A 21,208-nucleotide genomic window follows, 5' to 3' on the forward strand; every position below is an offset into this window, starting at 1 on the left:
CATTCCCAGATAAAAATTGTATAGATAGTTAGGACTTATCTAAGGAAATATAATCTACTAGCTATAATACCCGGCGTTGCCCGGGTTTTCTTCAATGAGGCTTTTTTGGATCACGTGATATCTCCCTCTTTCTTTGAGGGACATGCAAACCGTGTTTAAGTAAACCAATATGGCGACGTCCTGCGCGACTCATAAAAGAAATAAATCTAAATTTAAAGAAACGTAGAAATGAATAGTCCCCCCCCCCTTCTTTTTATGGGTGTAAGGTATTTCGATTCCCTCCCCCTGAACTTCAAGTTATCTATTTCTGCCTGTTTGAGCTTCCAAAAATGCTTAATTAAAGCTGTGGAATTTTTTCATTGCACTTTACGGGGCCCAAAACTAATTTTAAAAACATCCTAAACTATATGAATTTATGCAAATAAATATCAAAAGACAATACGGAGACATTAATTTTCATGCTTGAGAAGATATAAATAAAAAGTTGAAATCAATGTTATTACATGGATATCCAACTCAAAAGTAGATCCGGCAAATTATTCGTATTTTTAATTTTCTGGGCTTCGTATCTCCAAGTGAATTCAATATTTCAAAAATCGAGAATTCAATTTAATTTTTAAAATTATTGATGTGGCAGGAAACCCCCCCCCCCCACTAAATTTCCGTATTTATGCAGCAGTTAAATCGGCAATTTTAACAGTGATTTCTATGGGGATCACCCTTTTCCTGACCCTCAAAGCGATACTGATGATGATTATGACGTCTATTCAAAAAGCCTCATTACTGAGAGCATATTGAAAATGTGGCAAACCATTATAAAGGCATAAACTATCATACATATACTAACAGGATTAAAGAAGTGACAAACCGTTGTAAAGGCATATACACATCTGAAACGCATTGCTAGGGAACCACGGTAACCAAAGTAAACGTTCGGAAAGTGATTGTTGAGGCCCAAAAACCATTGTTGCCGGACAGTTTTTTGCCCATTTGGAGCATTTGCCCTGGTCTGACGAAATTTTAAAGTAGCCTATCGTTCAAGTCGGGTCCCATTTGGTATATATGCAAAATTTGGCGACGATCGGTCTAAAATTGTAGATTTGTATAGAGAACATACACACACACAGACACACAGAAAATCAATTTTATATATATAGATGATAATTCTGCTATACATACATATCCAGGGTGGATACTGCCGGCAGCCCAATAATTACGCGCATGAATCTTTGTGAAAAGATAATAAAGAAAACTATTTTCTGGCATGGGTCGGACGAATATTTTGGGAGTTATAACGTTTTGGATTTTCGTGACCTGTCAGTTTTGTAACGTCCAGTTACGCGCCAAACACCCTACGAAATTGAATTTGAACTCCTGAAAGAGGATTGCAGCAGCTTGCAAATTAACGGAATTATTCAATCCCGTTAGAAGACAAGTATTTTTTTCTTCCAGAATTACCGCTTTTCTCTTCGTGCAGGGTGATGTTTTAACCCTTTTATTACGTGTTACCTTCGCCCAATCTATTGACAAATTCATCACCAGATTTAAAATAAATGTTAGCCAAATAGAACCTATTTGAAACATTTTATAACCAAACTGGTCACTTTTTTGTCAAAAATATGGTAACTGTCTATCCTTAACAATCAGGTCAAATCTTTTGAAGGAAAATGTAAGGAGAAAAATAAACTGGTTCCAAATATTTAGCTTTCTTGATTTCTCTGTGGTTTAATAGTATTGCTATCAGCTTCAAAAACGCCAAGCTTCACGTCTTATGTAAGTTCGGTGAATTTTGCAGGTTATAAGTCCGTAATTACAGGTCCGGTCAAAAAAACTGAAAACACTTTTCACCATATCAGTTTTTCACAAGGAATCACAAATGTAATGATTAGGTGGTGGATAGTATTCATCCTGTATATACTTTTTTATGTAACCACGTGACCAAATAATAATGCACGCAGCTTACAAAGTGATTCAAAAGTCAAGAAGCATAATAAAAAGTTAAATTACTTCACTCAATAATGATGGAACGCTGATCAAATATGCACAGGACGATCATGATATGTCGTCCTGTGCATATTTATTTTACTTTATTTTTTGCACTAAATTTTTTTAGCACTAAATTTATCACTAAAGATATTGGATATCTTTAGTGACACAATGGTTGTAAATTGCCTCTACGGCGATAGGACCATGGCAGTGCACACGTGTTGGTAAAGTTGCGATAAACCCTGTCCCGAACACCAACGTCCGGTGCCTATGTCCAATACATAGACACAAGAGCTTTTATTTTAAATGTTCAGTTGATAGCACGCACTACCTCGGCACTTACGTACTAGCAAACCAAACCTATGCGCGGATTCTGACAATGTTCTCACTTTGCGCGGTTGGGACAGTATCAGATGATCGTAATCGTGATTTCAAATGGAAACCCGACGTTATTTATGTCATTCCTGACTGTGCGCTTTTCATTGTCATGTTTCTGATTTATGCAAATAAAATTTCGCCAAATATTTTCTGATTTTTGAATCACTATTAATACGAGCAACCAAACAGCTAGTAATTGGCGATTAATAAATATTTGTTGTTGTAGCTGTTTTGTACAAGATAGATTGAAGCACCTGAACACACACACGCACGAAACACATTAAATGCACAGTTATGTACAGAGAACACAAATTCTGACACAGTGATATCTTTAGTGACAGAGTGGTAGCAAATTGCCTCTACGTCGATAGGACCAGAGCAGTGCACACGTGTTGGTAAAGTTGTGATACACCCCGTCCGGAACACCAAAGTCCGGTATCTATGTCCAATACTTAGACACAAGAACTTTTATCGATGAAATTTACATGATTTTCATAATGAAGGCAGAATTTACTGTTTAAAAATAATGAGCTATATTTTTTTTTCAAAAAAAATAACAATAGGAGAAGCGGGGATCTGTCGAACGTGACGTCGAAATCGTATCATTAATTTATGGCCTCAATAGTGTCATGTCTCCGAAACATCTGGCCACCCGTGCTACAAGCAGTTAAGGGATCTCGACTTCCCATGCTTTCGTATGGGAAAAATCTCCTGCCTTTAAATGTCATTTAAAAATTATTTATTCCCTTCAGAGTGTGAAGATTCTTTTATCAAATTTTGTGAATATTTTTCTACAATAAGCGAGAATTTCTAGGATTCTGCAAGCGCTAGTTACTTTTTCCAATTTTTAATTACAACATTTTCAAAGTCACTGAAATTCCCCCTCCCCATTTTTACAACGATTTTTACGATGAAGTTAATTTCTTTATTCCAATAACTATACAACCCCTTCCAATATCTGAGGTCCACACGTTATTTGAATACTTTATCTAATTCGAATTATGCCTCTACGATCAACGGTTTGCCAGTAATTTGCGGTGCGTGTTGTTAGCTATGCACCCTGTAAAATTTCAGACCCGATCATCAATTTTTGTTTTCAAATCGTCTAGATGTTTTGCATTTGGGATACTAAAAAATACATCAAAAACATTAATATCAGCAAAACTGACTTTTTTTTGCGTAGAAACAATTCATTTCATTGAATGTTTTCCATCTAAAATTATGCAGAGTATATTCATATTCACACACAATTCTTTCAATCACTTTATTATTTAATTTTATGTATCGAATCACATTTTCTCCGGAGTTTATGTTAAACCCCCCCCCCCCTCCCGGTATTTCAACTTTCTGTGCGAGTGCTGCTGTCTGATGAGAACCCCACAGTTTATAATCACCGTATTTCCAACTCTAAACATACACAATCTTTCAAGCCAGAGCTTAACTCCCTGAGGTTGAAAAAAAATTTCTACAGTGAGAAATAAACTACCACCATATCTGTACATGAAGGGTATGAAAAGGGTATAATGCCTGCCAGCGGTTTATATTAGAATATTTTAAAAAATATATCTTCTACAGATATAACGAAACCTCGAACGCAGTTAAACGCGGGAAATTGTTTAGTAATAAACGAAGGAAATGACAAATTTACGAGTGCTAACTCCCTTTCAATATACAATCGTTAATAAGAATTTTATATAGAAATATGTACATGAAAACAATACCGAAAGCTGCTTTTAGATTTATTTATTTTGTTATTCTATTGTAGCTATGGTGCATAAGAGTTTCTGAGGTTCATTATATCTGATGCTTTTATGTTGTTATGGAAAATGAGATCCCTCAGATGGTTATTCGTATAACAATGTACTAAAGTACCTTTACATACCATACCGTTGTCTTTCGGGTAGCCTATCGATCAATCAAGGGATATTTGTCATACGTCAGTAATATAGCAGTAAGGACATACATTCATTCCGCCTTTGTTTCGAGTCATAATTACAAATAACTAAGATGTAATAAATCCTTGGAGAAATAGGAAATGTGTTATACACACATAATGCACATCTTTCCTATCAAAAACTAGTATCACTAATATATATAGGGGGTAGAGGAAAAAAGCTCCGAAGAAGTCACATACTGATCAAATAAAAGGATGAATAATTTATCGACATTTAATTTTGCAAACCTATTCTTAGTAGAAAACATATTCTACGAGATAGCAAATACCGAACACATATTTACTTATCGCACGATAAGATGGCTGCTAGAGTGTGCAGAATTCCATTGATGAGTCTTAGTTAAATTAATATTGTCTTAGAACGAGATTTATAAAAAATGATATTTTCACCAGTTAAATAAACTGTAACACCCCTAACACATTCACAAGAGAAATTTTTCATTCATCTGTTTTCATCTTTTTTTTTTTCGTATTTGCACTTTGTTTTGCACTTACACAATAATTACTGATATATTTGCTTATAATATAGAAACAATATTTTATTCATCATACTCAACACAACGATTACAATAATTGTGCAGTTGTGTTGAATACAATAACTGACATTATGAACAAATACGAATTAAACTGAAACAATGTGAGTATACAACGTTATCTTTGATAATCAAAACAAAAATGTTTCATTACTTGATCAGAGAGAATCATAATGTTCTATTCTATAGAATGTTAAAAATTCTCGAAACAAAAGTCATTTAGTCATTTAAAAGCGAAAAATTATTCGGATTACTCTAAATGTTTTTCATCTGAGTATAATACTTTATTACAAACCCTGCGCTTTCATGAAGCCTGCAGCCTATCCTATGGAAATTCCTTTGTTCTTTTATGAGTATTATCTCTTATTTTGAACGTAGTGTTTTCGATTTATCCAGATCATGGAAGCTCATTTCGAAATTTTTAGATTTTTTTTTGACACCACATGTGTGCGTAGCTGGAAACTAATTCAAATGCACAGTACAGTCGGCCTCACTTAAACGGATACCAACGGTTCCAGCATACAATGTCTGATTAAGCGGGACATTTTATATTATTAGCAGAACAATTCAATTACTTCACCTAACACCAACCCTGGCCATATCGCCTATATTGCTATTTACTGTCATTAATTAGATGGGTTTAAAATGAAGTATTTGTCTATTGGTGGTAACCAAGTCTGTTAGGGAAAGTATCTATACCCTCCCTCGGGTTCGAACCGAGGACCGTGACAGTAACCTTTACGGTGGTAGACGAGTATCTTACCAAAACGCCACTCGGGCCGAACAATTCAACTGCCGTTTAACAAAGCTAGTGACATGAAAACATGAAAAACATCAATTATAATGAAGCATCCGGAATAAATCAGACATCAAAATGAAATAGAAATTACTTTGGGTTACAAAACAAGATTTTAATATCTAAGAGTTTTATTTATTTTATTGCGTAAGTTAGCGTCTTCTATATGAACTCAACAGAGAACAAAACTGAAATAATTAGATTAAAGTACCGAAGACAACTTAAGTACTTCAAAACCAGTTTTCACTAGTCTAGGTTTTTTTCTGGTCTTAGCTTAGTAGCATCTTTCCCATTAATTTCAAATGCTTTATCCAATAAATATATCTTAAAAAAATCGTCGTTGAGCGCTTGACCGGTCCTTCTGCTAAGCAGAGGTCGCAGGCTATTCGAGAGGCTTGGGGCCATTCTCGATGGTACGTAGTCAACGTCTTCATTCCGTCCATTTGTTATGGTCTCATCTACGGAAACCTGATATACGAATGGAGCTTCAAGGAAAAGTTCCTGAACCTATTAGCTTATGCGGGGAACTTTAACATTGTCTCTAAGCGAGAAATTTTAATTCGGGGGATTTAATTAGAATAAGCGGGGTATATATATTATCAATTTATCCATTATCCTATAAAGCAGGACCGATTGTGTTACAGATCTCCGTATAATATTAGAAATTTATGATTGTAACCATCCGAAACGAATCTTTTAAGTGAGCGAAGCATAACAGTCGTTTCACTCCGGTATCTACAAGTATGAAACAGTCAAATGTAACTTTTTTTAGTACCGGTGCTTTACACAGAACACTTTATTGAAGAAGTGCTACATCAGCAGCATATGGTAGGGACGTATAAAACCTAGTATCCAAGTAGTAAGAAGTATTACCTTCCTTTTCTTATTTTTTTATTCCACGGGATCGCGAACGATCCCTTTGCTGACCGGCAAGGCAATACATGCATGGGACGCAAGGGACGTTCGAGTCATTTGTCAGGACAAAATCTCATATGGTCCTGAGTGATCGCTGGCCTTAAGGGACGGAGGCGAATGGTTGTACTTCGATCCGACCGAATAGGGTTACGTATATATGTTATAGACTGAGCTATCGATAGTAAAAACGAAAGATAAAGAGTATGAGAAAAAAAACTGAAATCGCATATAGGTCCATCTAATTTTTTTATCCTGTATACTGGCATTTCGCCCAGTAAAATAGCATGCCGTATTTCACCAAGCTTTTGATGTGTAGAATTTTCGTGAATAAACATGTCCTCGAAATTGCATAATACAGTAGTCGCCGCTTATTGGAATCGCAGTTAATGTTATCATTCGGGTATTGTTATTTTTTGGCGGGGTTCCACGGGGGGTGGGGTCGTAGGCTGGTCGCCCCGGGAGTGAGACACGGCTAAGTTTTTCTATAGTACGTTTCAGGTTGACTTTGCAGTGCAGGGAAAGGTAGAGAGTGTATTCCTTCTCCGGCAAATATAGTTCCCGTGTATCGGAGGCTTACGATGATCATTTATGCAGAATATTTCAATTTTTTGAATGATTGAAAAAAAATACTGCTAAAATATCGTTTTGAACCGATCTTTATTCGTTTAAAATTTTTAAATTAGAAAAAAATATTCGTTACCATTATATACGTAAAAAAAAAGATTTTTCTCAGTGAGATTGGCGATAATCAGCCATACCTTACCGCGACCGCGCATCGATACATTGGTCGAAAGGCTTTCGTTGTCATAGTAACGTGTGATGCGGTTCTCTCTCGTAGCTTCCCCTCTACTGCAAAGTTACCTTGACACGAACTATAGCATGTTCTAGGTCTTTCAACTCCGGCTTATATCTCTTCGTTGAAACAGAGCGGCGTGCCATGTTCTGGTTGAGGGAGGAGGGTATTGTTATCACGTTCGCTAAGTACGGAACGGACAATATCATAACATGGGAAAATAATCGTTTTTAGTTGTTAGGTACTTAGGTTTATGTTATCAATTTTTTTTTCGTCTAAATTTTTGTTCTACTTGCATATTTTGAAGCTAATGTTGAACCACAATCATTCTTTCCCCTATGTAACAGGTCAATAGGTGCTATTGTTGACGAAGTTTCGCACTCGGTCCACGCTGTCCTAATCGGGCCGTAATACCGCTATGATCGTATTCGTGTAGCGGTGCTGTCGCGATGTAATATTAAGAAACTAAATTTCTTCAGTTCACGGTCAGTTTCTTTCAAGTAATCGCATTCACAGTTCCTTGACCGGAAGACTTTCACCAAAGAAGGTATGTAACGTACCGTATACAATAAAAAGTGTCATAATCTATGATACTAGTCAGTTCCATCTAACTCCTCACAATTTCTGGATAGAATAGAAAAAATTCATTTTATCTAAACAGTAGAAGGACCGGACTAAACGCTGTACATACCATATAAGGGCCAACGGCAGTCATTTTGGCTGCTCTTTCTTTTTTAGTGCAGTATACTTAATCACGCTAAATCTTTACAATACAAAGTAACAAGCATTATTCCACATGCATAATTTGTTAATTATAAAGAAATTTACTTTTTCTTAAGTATACAGAGTGTCTATAAAATTACTCTCCATCTTTAAATATTAAAATGTAGAGAACAACTTTCGACAAGATTTGCCGTGAAAAACAAAACATAGATAAACACTTACATTATATTAACATTGCTCTATTTTGATTATGCTTACCTTTTTATGTGTAACACGGCCATTTGTATTCAGATTATTTAGTTGTTCGCGCACTCTATCGATAACAAATAATATGTTACCACATATTTTACACTGAGGAAAAAAACTAGCGCCCTACTTAAATTTCATTCCACAAACTGGCTTAAAAAGAATAGACTAATTAAAATATATATATATTTGTCGTTCTTTTTCATCAGACTCAGGTCAGTCACTTTCGGAATCGCTAATTTCTCTTTCGGATGAATGCAATAGAATGTTCATTGTCAGGGTTTGCATCGTAAGCCTTCTTGGCCTCAGATTCATTGTCCAAAAATAATATTTATTACTGATAAAATATCATTATTGTCAAACACACTTCTCGTCTTCTAAGAACCATTTTTACACACTGCCATTGAACCTCTGTTTCCTAAGAACCTTTCAAAGCAGATGGTGGCACGAAGAGTTATCTAAAGTTTGAATGAAATAAAAAGCTTGTCAGGTGAACAAAAAAATAATTTTCGCAATCGTGATAACTAGAGACTATATATAATAAATAAGAAATGGTGTCTTGATTGCGAATACATGAGCTTCTGCTGTTCCCGCAAATAATCTTTTTAGCTAGCCGGACGCCGAGTTACATTATACTACAAATATCATTAATTTTTTTTCCCTATCGTTATGCTACTAGTGAATATAAGGATTGTGTGTGTCATCACAATGAATGCTTGATACGGAATATATCTAAAAAAACATGCTTTGGCTGTTCCAACAAGAGATCATATTCAATTTTATATATAGCATGTCAAAATGAATGACCGTTTTATGTAGGTATAAACGTCGATATCTCCTGAACAAATCTTTCAATATCTTCAAATTTTTGTAAATTGAGAGAAGTTTAGAAATGATGAAAAGTCACCGGGGGGGGGGGGATATGGAGTGGGCTCGTTAAATACCGTCGAGATCATAGCGTTTTCAAGATCAAAAACCGTCTAAATAATGACTTCTCTGGCCGTTCTAGTGTGTTAAGGGGGGAAAATCCATTTCTAGAATGATTGAAGAACAAAATGCATTATTTAAAATTTGGAAACCTGTTGTGTGGGGAAAACAAAACTAAATTGGACATTTAGTCATTATTCGTATAACCGGGATATTTTTCGGCTATAGTTATCAACCAACCGGTTAAGGTCACCAGAAATTGATCACAAAGAGTCCTGATGTGATCACATTAAACGACGTGCGTTGTATATTATTTCTTGATAACACTATGTGCAGATTGTGAGAAATTGAAGTAGACATGTTTTAAAATTTAAAATGCCACCAGACCAAACGTGGCCCCCGCTCTGTCCCCCTAGTGTATAAAACCTGGTCCGTCTCATGAGACGTGGGCCACGGTGGAAAAACCCAACGACATCCAAGACCAGCAAACCACCCACACCAGGCCACACAGCCTAAAGCCAACCAGCAGCACGACCACTTCCACAACTTCACCCCCCCCCCCGACCACTTGTTGTACATGAAATGTTTTAAAATGCCGACACCCATAACTATCCATCAGGAAACTAAAAACAAGTTAATTTAAATTACGAACGTCTTAATAAAAAAAAAAAAATTGAATTTAAGCTTCCAAATTGAAAATGACAGATGCCAATGGATATTTAAACCACCAGGAGTTCCAAAGGGAAGGGTGGAGTGGCGGTCTCTCCACAATACAGGGAGTGCGTGAAATATGCACCTATGAATGTCTTCCATTTTCCGCGTTGACCCTGACCTTTATGCAGAGGGCCGAGCTCTATTGTACTCCATATTGGGGTAACACAATATTATACTCACATAAAATATGACAAAGCATGATAATATTTGAAGGAAAAAATTAGAAAATATAATAACATTTTGTTGTGGAAAATTACCTCAAAATTCGGACACATATTCTGCGTGGAGCAGGTTTTTAGGCCTCTCTTAGACGTTTCTCTCTCAGAAACTTGCGAGCATCATAATTGGAAATCTCGCTCAGATGTTGATGACACGAACCTTTGTTGTTTTTAGAAGTAGTTTCGAACTAGTGGGAATACATTTACGACAGCTTCAACATTTTGTGCAGATCGGTGAGGCGGAAGAATTGATAATATTAATATTTCATTATAAAAAAATTCTTATTCAATTAAAACTCTCAGAAATGTCAATAAAATGACGAAAGATTAATTACAGGGAAAAATATTTTTAATTCATTATTCAAAATAAAAGTACTCTAATCTAGAGTGACTTGGGTTCATATTCTAATTATATATTTTAGATGATGCCATAGCCACTGTAAATGAAATAGAGAAGTGATTCCATGTACAGCCGCCAGAGTGAGCCTACATGATTGAAAATTGCGCATAAATCTCTCAAATATCCTTAAAAGGAATTAAAACAAAGCAAAACTTTGTTCGTAATGCTTAGTGGTTATATCTTGCTATCTTTATAAAAGTTTACTTAGGTAATACTTATTGTTTTAACTGTAGATGGTAATTAATATAATTAAATCAGCTTATTAAATACTATGACATGAATATCGCTCTCCACTTGTTAACACAAGATATACTGAAGACTGGATGTTGTGAAGATATTTATTATTTGAGATGTTAATTTTTTAAGGAAGGAAAAAACTCATCTCAGCCTCTACCGGGAGTCGCACCCGGGTCCCTCGATTGCCGGACGAGTGCTCTGACCACTAAGCTACGGAGGAAATAGAGATTTTCCTTCGCTAGAGCGTATATATGCCAAACGGAACCGTGCAATGGACGGCATATATACGCTCTAGCGAAGGAAAATCTCCATCTCCTCCGTAGCTTAGTGGTCAGAGCACTCGTCCGGCAATCGAGGGACCCGGGCTCGACTCCCGGTAGAGGCAGAGATGAGTTTTTTCCTTCCTTAAAAAAATTAACATCTCAAATAATAAATATCTTCACAACATCCAGTCTTCAGTATATCTTGTATTAAATACTAGTTGATTTATTAGTGGAATGTTTAATTTTTGCGAACAATATTTGATTTGAGGATAATATTTTATATTTGTTACAGGTTCACAGAGTTATACAGATGTCACGTACATAAAAAGTACAGAGGATATCAGATTCACTTTTTAATTAATTCAAGAGATTAACAGACATTCATAGAGATTGACTCAAAAACAGATATCTTCGTTAAGGCAGTTTGGCAATGTAAACGTAAAATAATAATTTCATGTATTTAATATTTGTAATAAAAATAAAATTTGTGTATTTAAACTTTTCTATATTTGTCCGTAATTATTCCCTGTCGGGTGAGATACATACGTTTCTAAAAAGAAAAATATCAAGACAATACAGTGGTTACCTTCACTTTTCCACCAGACAGAACAGTCTGCTTTGTTTGCCGTCGTTTCACCAAGCTCCATCCATCGCTCTGACCGGGTGTTTTGACTCCGGTGCATTGTAGTGAATAGTAAATCCATGTTTCACACCCACAGCGAAAAATCAAAATTCTTTAGTGCTATGAGCCTATTTTGACTAATTTTCTTTTAAATTGTTTTTTGCCATCGCTTTTCACCAATCGCGGTATATTCCAGTCATCCATCTTTGTACCCGAGTGGCATGGTGGTAAGATACTCGTCTACCATCGTGAAGGTTGTTGTCTGGGTCCCGGGTTCGAACCCAAGGGAGGATATAGATAAGATATTTTCCCTAACGAACTCGAGGCGACCACCGATAGACAGCGCCTTCACTTCCAACCCATCTCACTAATGGCAGTAAATTGCAATATAGCGATATGGCCAGAGTTGGTGTTTGGTGAAGTAGTCATCGATCTTAGGCAAAGCATTTCCGTTCTCAAATTCCTGTAGAGAATATTGCAAACCAGTTCTGTTTAGATACCCGTAACATCAGTTATTTCAAGCAAATTTAATCTGCGATTTCCCATTACGATTCCGTGGATTTCCTCAATGATTTCCAGCCTGGTAGTGTAAACAAGACGCACAGGCCTCTTCAAATTCGCTGATATCACTTATCAAAAGACCTGTGTGTGTGGTAGTGTTTTCAGTTATATTTGGCATGATATTTTTTATGGGCAAATTTTTTCAGCCACCTCGTTTGGATATTTGCCTTGTTGTGGACTTTGTATTTGTTAAAGTGTCTTGAATCCTAATTTGTTATTGGAAATTGTAGGATTTACATTTTAAAAACTTTAGATATTAAATACAGCGAAACCTGGATATAACGATATCCTGCGAACCAAGAGAAAATATCGTTGTAGAGGGATTATCACACATTATATCGGGAATAAACGTTATCATCACGTGCCATCAAATTTACGCTGCTGGCATCCTTTCCTAAATCGGCGTTGTCAGTGTTAGTACTATCAAAAAATGCGTTTTCGCTGCAAACAGGTTAATTGTTCAGTTGATAAACAGAATTCAGTTATACGAGGTACAATGGCAAGATACCAAGCGAAAATAATTGAAAGTGCAATTATCTTTGCTTGGTATCCACTCATTGTACTTCGCATAAATAGCAGAGAGGTTCATCGCGCGTTTCGTTGTAAAATTCATTTATTTATTTAAATACAAATACAAACTACAGGCAAAAGCCCAGTTACAGTTTGCATATATGAATACAAGAAAAAACATGTATATACAAAAATATATATACAAAATTCAAAGTTTAAAAATATACATCATCAGTATTACTGCATCTCAGAAATCGGTACAATGGAGAATTTTTCAAAACATCAGAACGATATGGAGGAACATAATAAAGATTACGACATCTAGTTGTGTATTGCCCCTGTGATGAGATTTAGCGCAATACAATTTAGAGTATCACACAAAAAGTAAAGACACCGAAAACGATCAACACTTTCGGTTATCAGGTTATACCAAATACCGACAGATATTATTGGACGCCCTCGGATGAACTAAAATTCACGACGAGTTCAAAAATACATTGAAAAATATATCAGCGAAATACAGGTATAAGGAAAATATGTATCATTGCGGCAGTTTCAAAATCTCCTCAAAAAACTTCATTATAGAGAGGCTTACTATAGTAAAGGATATCGTTGTACCGGTAGAAATTTAGAATTGAACTACAGACGATTCCACACAAGATTTGAAAAAAAAATATCGTAGTAACGGGATTTATCGTCTTCTCGAGTATTGTTGTACAGAGGTTTCACTGTATATGATAACTACTCGCATGGCTTAGTAGGTAGTTCACCTTCAGGCTTTCCTTCTGACTCTACATGGCGTAGAGTCAGAAGTTCACTTTCAACACCCCACCTGCGATAGAATTCTAAATATATGTGTGTGTGTCTACTGACAAATATATATGTATTCGAGAAGATACTTCCAATTAGAAAAAGTTTCCAAACAACGTTTAGCGCTCAGATATGCCATTCATGTTTCAAGAGGTTGTACAGTTATTGAAGTAAAAAATTGAATTTTTCTACAGTGCTCGTGTGCCACGAGACCCAATTAGAAAATTTTGGCTTTGTCTCTCCTAATGCCAAAAAAAAATCCATATTTACTGAAATATTCAAATTCAAAAAACGGAGGAAATTCGGTTGAAAAACAGCGCTAAATGCGGGTAAAATGGTTTTTCCGCATTTACGGGAGTTATTTCCCCAACTTTCCTCCTTTCTTCAATTACTCTGTGAATATTGCACTTAGAAACGTGGATTTTTTTTTTTGCTATCAGGAAAGAAAGGAGAACAACTTTTTCTAACTGGGTTTTGAGGCGGACGGAGAATGTGTATATAAACATTTTTTAAAATTTTATTTTAATAACTATAAAACCCCATGAATGGCATTCATCCGAGTACTACACGTTATTTGAAAACTGGGCGCGGTATCCCAGATCGATAAGATACTCGCCTGAAGTACCAGACTATATTTAGAGTTGCCGCGAGTTCGATACTCGGTTCAACCTTGCCAGAAACTTTCCTAACACAGAGGTAGAACCGAAACGGTGACATGACCACAGAAAAAGATTGCTACCGTACGGCGTCCCACATCGAGGGATTAGTGCGCTATCCCCTCGGTGAGTATAAAAAAGCCTGCCGTTCGGAATCGGCAGTATAAATTGTAGGTCCCGGTCTAATTAGACCTCGTGCGCAGAAAATGACCGTGTTGCGAAAAAAATGATCAGATGATTGAAAACTTTTGAAACCTTTTTTTCTAATTGGAAGTAGTATACCTGTAGGATCAATGGTTCGCCAGTAGAATGTCATACCCACCATTGGCTATGAACCCTGTGTTATATATACATCAATTTTACAGCAAATATATATAATGCGTCATTCATGTAATGAGAGTAATTAACATGATCCCGCGGACCTTTTAAAGTCCTGGTGAGCACATGTTGTATAATACACTTACCACAATGCCCTCATACGAATAATCGAGAGCATGAGATAACACAGATATAAAGATACCGCTTCAAAACTTCATACGTATTAAAAAGTTAGTTATTATGTGATTCTAAGTTTTTTAATTTTTTGTGAAGGGCATCTCATAAATTCGCGAATATATTATAAAAGTACAAGAATTAACAAAATGATAAATTTGTCGAAGGTTTATGAAAAACATCATTCTCCTGGGATATTCTTTTTTGCAAGAAAAATTTGAATTTTAGTAGATAGAGGGCACTGAACTAAATCAAATCACCAAATATGCAAATCAGGGTCATATAAAATGCTGGTTGTAGGATTAAATACTCATTTCTCTGAATTTTTCTGTAACAAGTGCTTATGTAACATATTCCATTGTGATTTTGAAATTGGCGCATAAACTACTATTGCTGAAGTAGTTGTACCTCAGCCACGAATCGCTGCCTGAGGCTTTACGAGTGTTTCAGGCGCAGAAGATTCAAGGTTTAGGTCCAATCACTCACTCCTGATTCGCTTTTGTGCGATGCTTTCTATCGACGAAAATTTTATCTTTTTTTTCTTTCCTTTACTACAAGATATACCCATGGTTGGAGTAACTTTTCCGTAAAAACCGCATTCCAATATACCAATTCTTTCAACTTTTATAGATTTTTAAATCACTTACGAATTTATGGAACACCCTGTATTGTCATAATATGTATGTGAAAATATACACTCTATAGGTGCACCCACAAAAGGCCCACTTGAAAAAGGGGCCCAGAATGGGGCTCCCAGTTCAGGGAATGGGCCAGAAGGGGGAGATAAGGGGACCTTGTAGGAGGTGAAGAGAGGAAGTTGTTTTGCACAACAGCTCTGGGAGTGAGTGGTCATCAATCAATCAATTTTATTAAAGTATGTAACACCATAATGTTGAGACAACCACAAAGTTTCAAGACATTTGAATGAGTGGCATTCGAAAAAAATGTGCCTTATCTAACAAAAAACTTAGTTTTTAGAAAAGAGTATTTTCAGCTGCAAACATTCGCATATGCAATGCATGCCAGCGTAGTTTATATTAAAATATATATATATATTTATAGTACAGGTAGAACAAAAAATTTAAAACAATTAATCGCAGAAAACTTCATAGTATTTGCAATTTGAAAATGTGTTTTTTAAGAAGATTTGCGTGCACCATTCCTCTTAAATTATTTCATTAATTAATCTTGAATTTCAATCAATTGTACAATTATAACTATCGTTGATTCTTAATTTCCATCATATTTAATTCATTATTTCCGGATTTTCATCAATATTCTCGAATTATTTCTTTCATCAATTCTGAATTTTCATTAGTGCTGGAATTTGCTTCAATTATTTTTCATTCATCACGTGTAAAAATTTTCGTTAGTTTCGGGAGTTGCTTCTGTTAGTACTTTTAAAATTACCTTCAGTGCTGCCGTTTCTTAAATTTCATTGTTAATTTACATTTAATTGTACGCTTGAAATGTTCTATATGGATATTTCTCAGCATTTATGTATATTTTGAAATAACAGATGCCGATTCCCCTCCCTAACAAAATAAAAAAAAAATCAGGTCAAGGGGGGTGTCCTGCTAATTTTAGGTGTCCTGAAATTATTGAAATGCGCCTGGGCCCACTTTTTATAAGGGCGGCCCTGGAATGCGAAGTGTTCCAGTTCATTCGTTACCCAATAATACTCTATTTTGTTTTTATGCTCTAATTTTTAATTTCCTCTCAAAAAACAATTCCTTTTGTTATTGAAATTTCCAGTGATTTATAGACTATTTTGAAAAATTATCTTCCCGTTCCTCCTATTGTTTATTTTTTTTTACTTTCTGTAAAATAATCTAATTTCCGCTTTATCGAACAAAGTTCTTTAACCTACATCGAAAAAAATCGATTTTCTGCTTTTTTCAATAAATATTTTCTTCCGAAATACACTGAAGGCTTAATAAGGAGGGTGGGAGGGAAAAAATTATTAGATTTTTTAATTTTTTTTTTTCTATGCATAACACAGGGTTGTGGGCAGTCCTTGTAAAGATTCCTCCCCACCGAGCAACTATCGTTATTGCCCTAATTAATAAATATTTAATCTGATTTCGTTCTTCATATTCACCGGCAGGATAATTAGCGGTTGGAATTACAAGTCGGAGAGAGGAAGACGTGAATGATAAGCCTCCATGCGCGTACACCATTCATAAAATGACACGATGAACAAAGTATAAGCTCATTAATTATAATTATTGTACAATATCCTTTCTTTTTTTTCCTCCTTAAAAAAAGATAATTATGGAATTTTTTTCGTGGGTTTTTTTTTTTGTGCGGGGGGAAAATGCAATAATTACTTTTTTTTTACATATTCATGGTCATAGCTAAAAAAAAAGGAAAAATAGGACATGCTGACTTTTGGTGTGCAGAGGAAATTATTGTGATCTGCCATCGGTATACTGGGAAGTATCTGTGTTTTTGATGTATTTTATTTGCATACACACATATGAACCCCATGAATTTCTTGTCATATGGAGTGATAAAATTAATAATGATTTCCTTCGTGTATAGTAGTGGTTCTCACACTTTTTTGAAATACGACCTCCCTTTTTTTTTACCCAAAACAATTATCAGCGACCCACTACATAGGCTGACTGGGACATTCCGATTTTTTGCCAGTAAATAAGCTGTCCCGAAAGCACTTTTCGGAACGCTTGTTTCGATTTTAACTGGGCGATATTGACTTCTAACGATCTAACGATATTCAATTTTTTTAATATTATATAAATATTCACTTTATTTTTTTATGTATTTAACGTCTTCTTATGCAATATGGATGTGTAGCGAGGTGTATGGTCCTTGATTTTCGTATTTTCGTATACAGGTAGATTTTAGGAAGAATCATCCGATTTCAAGATGATTCTACACTTTATATCGACTATTAACAAAAAATTTAAACGTCATATTATACAGGAACCGAGGACAAATAAAAGTCGTTTCCAAGAAGTTTTTTCTTTATTTAGCTCTCAAAATATTTACTTTACTTCCTAAGTTAATAAGTGAAAAATAAATTTCCACGTATATCTTTGAAAACAAAATTAAAATTTTCGCTGTTAACTCAAGGAGATTTAAATTATCTATTCGACATTGCAATGTGATCTTTTATCTCGCTCACATCGCTAAATGCCGTTTTTTTCGTCTATCAACTTCATTTCGGTTGTGAGGGTAAGACATGCGTAATTAAGTTGCAGTTTTAAAACTAAGTTAAATTAAAGTTTTTGTTTCACCGCACAAAAAATAACGAACTTCATCTACTCTAGTAATTACACAAAGAGTAATAAAAATAGAGATTACAATATATTTAATATGATCAAAGACACAGCTATTAATGCAGTATTTTGAAATAAAATATTGCACCAATATATGTTAATTATATATATAGTTAAATGCATCTAATAAAGAAAAGAGCTGTTGCTGAAGAATAAAATCATATAGGCCTGCTGGAATGACCATACAGTCCCTTATTGCTACATAGTGCATGTAATATACGTGTATGTGTTTTGTGTCGTTGTCTTTGTGTGGCTTATGTTTGTATTTGTATATTGTATTATATATTTGTATTAATTTGTTTGTTCGTTTAAATGAAATATATATATATATATATATATATTTATTTATTTATTTATTTATGTTTCGCTGGAACAGAGGTGAATGTCCAGACGACCTAATGATAGAGACAAGTGGCTTGTTTGACTTTGACAGGGCACTTTCCGCGTGAGTGCTGAAGTTCAAATAACTCTTGAAAGTTACACCTAAATCCATTACTATGCCTTTCTTTCAATAACTACTGCATCTACGGAGTAATTGTAAAGCAATGAATGCCATTCACTTTATGGAATAATCTACTCGCAAGCTACACTACTGCACGAGCTTTAGGGGGGGGGGGGAGATTATCTCTCTCTATGTTATAATGGTAAGTGCGCTTGGGGTCCTGTATTCGATTCCTGGTGGACAGAATCAGATTTACCTGTTCACCTCTGCATAATATCCAGAATGCCTATCGGTTCAAGCACCTATTTTCTCTCTCATCCGTATTTATTTTCTATTTTTTTCAATATATTTTTGAAGATAAATCATACAAGGTTACGATCTTTTATAAATTATTCAAATTACTTTTGAAACTCGAACATTTCTTCGGCCTGACCCGCAAAATCTAAAATGATCTAGTAATCATTCGAATCTTTTTTGATTTTATAATAGATGTGCAATATATTACATTATTTTCTATGTATAATAATTTCTTTTTTTTTTCATTGTAATAAATGTTTAGGAAATGATTTTTTTACCCACACACTATATATTTCCCAATTCGAAACCATTCCGGATTCAAACGCTGCGCCCGCTCTTCTAACACGACCGAACCGTACTTAAGCGGCACCTAGTGAGCTAGTGAGAAGCCTCTCTGCTGCAGACATCGGAATCACGTTAGATGATTTTGCGCTATGCTCCGAAGTACACGTTCTCTCTCGAATAAGTTTGGAGTTCAGGTGAAACCAATTTTTTCCCTCAACGGACAACATAGGGCACGATGGAATAAAAAAGATATACTTTTGAAAAATTTCAACTAACAAACTGAAAAATTTAAATCTAGATACGACACGCGGATGAACAATTCTCAACAGATTGTACATAAAAACTAACCAAAAAATATCGGAATAGCGGATGTTTCATTATTATTAATAATGTTTGTAAAAATACATAAAGGATTCGAATAACAGAAAATATTGGATACTCGATTTATTAAGGATGCTATGAGATACAATTTCAACGATACGAAATCTGTTTGTGCTGTTACAGTTACTTTGCAATTTATGCATGAAAGGATACTTCTCCCAGATTAAGCGCGTATAAATGTAGTATACGCTTATAATTCAAATATTTCTTGATAATTAAGAATACTTCTGGAACAATTCTCTCTCCTGCACAATAGGTTATCAGTGATGCATCGGACGATACGCTTCGAAATGTTATTGCCTTTTGTGGTTCTGGTAATGTTCGCAACTCGGAAAACGTTAGGTGAGTTTATATGTCTGTACATTATTTGATTTCGATCGTTAGGTTGGTTTATTTACTTTATTTTACGAGTTGAAAGTGCAATTAATTAGTTAATAATTGGTATTCATTTATCTTCTGGGATGTTGTCAAAATATACTATGTTATAACTGATGATCATATGTTAATATATCGTAATATAATATATTGAATTTTTGGGTTCGTTTTTGAAATGTTGTTCTCCAATTTACACAGCTCAACATTGATTTTATTCTTAAACATATATTTCAGTAATTTTAGAGTGACTTTGAGTCGCTGAACCGGAATCTGGCATTGGTTTTGTCAGATTGGCTCTAATTTCTGAATAAAGTGAAAATTTATTTTGAATGGTTAATCTAACCAAGAAGAGAAATTTCAATGATAATACATAAGCAGCATACAAATTAGGTTGAAATTGGGTGTTATAAATAGAGTGAATCATTGGTAAAGATATTTCAGTGATTTTAAAGTAATTTTTGTCTGCTACTTCCAATTGTAGGATTTTTTTTTCGGATTGACTCTAATTTTTGAGATAAAGTGAAAATTAAAATTCAATAGCAATGCAGACTACATTTAAATAGTGAAGTATATGCATCGTCTCGAAAACTAGAACCGGTCCTGTAAAAGTAGCACCAGTTTTGAAATCAGTAGCCCAAATATACCCCAAAACCGTTGAAACTTCCTTCAAGAACACATTTTTTTTTTAGCAGTGTAGTTATCCTTGTATTCCCAAGACAAATTATTCCACAAATGTCTGAAATGGGAGGTTCTAACCCGAAAATATTTTTATAGTTTCTAAAGTTAAAAAAAAGTGTTAATAATAAAATAAAAGTTTAGTATAAAGTTAACTACACTCGTTAAAAATATAAAAATTAAATATTTCCAATATTTATACGATTAAATGAAATTTGAATGAAAATAAATAGCAAAGTTTACCTAAAACCCAGAAAAGGGCATAAAATGGGATTTGCTCTTATTTTTCGAAGACTTAATGTCTGTTTCAGATGACAAAAAAACATAGACCACAATTTTTTCCTGAATTATTGCTAATAAACAATGAAAATGACGCAGCAATATTATTTTCTAGGCTTTTCCCCCTTTTCTTTTTCGATTCACTATTTTGGGAAATTGAACAAAAAATAGAGATACAATTTTCAAATAAAAAAATTATTGAGCAGAAAAAAAATAAATAGGAAATGGAATGTTATACATATTGCACTGAAAAAAATGCAAATAATTATGTAAAATCAAATATTTTGGTTGCATTTTTCAAGGTTTATAAAAAAAAACGTTCATAAAACGTTTATTGTGTAATGTCAACACCTCTTATATAGCAGAAAGCTTCCGCGCAAAGCTTTAACATCACTGATGTCGCCCATTTCACCAGTGGCCATTGGATATAGCAGTCCG

The 21,208-nt window shown here is 34.7% G+C and overlaps 1 protein-coding gene across 1 annotated transcript in view; it reads left to right on the forward strand.

Annotated features, from left to right (window-relative positions):
* The first annotated feature begins 19,218 nt into the window (after positions 1–19,218).
* LOC149087103 (neural cell adhesion molecule 2-like) overlaps positions 19,219–21,208 on the forward strand; it is a 143,792-nt gene continuing 141,802 nt past the window's right edge. The window contains exon 1 of the mRNA XM_089231351.1: positions 19,219–19,783. Coding sequence (XP_089087477.1) covers positions 19,708–19,783 — 76 coding nt within the window. The 5' untranslated portion in view covers positions 19,219–19,707. The remainder of the gene's footprint in view (positions 19,784–21,208) is intronic.

This window comes from Pholcus phalangioides, unplaced genomic scaffold (assembly GCF_987345545.1).
Source record: "Pholcus phalangioides strain wild (caught in Gottingen) unplaced genomic scaffold, Ppha-v1.0 ptg000004l_1, whole genome shotgun sequence".
In the NCBI taxonomy this organism is placed as follows: Eukaryota; Metazoa; Arthropoda; class Arachnida; order Araneae; family Pholcidae; genus Pholcus; species Pholcus phalangioides.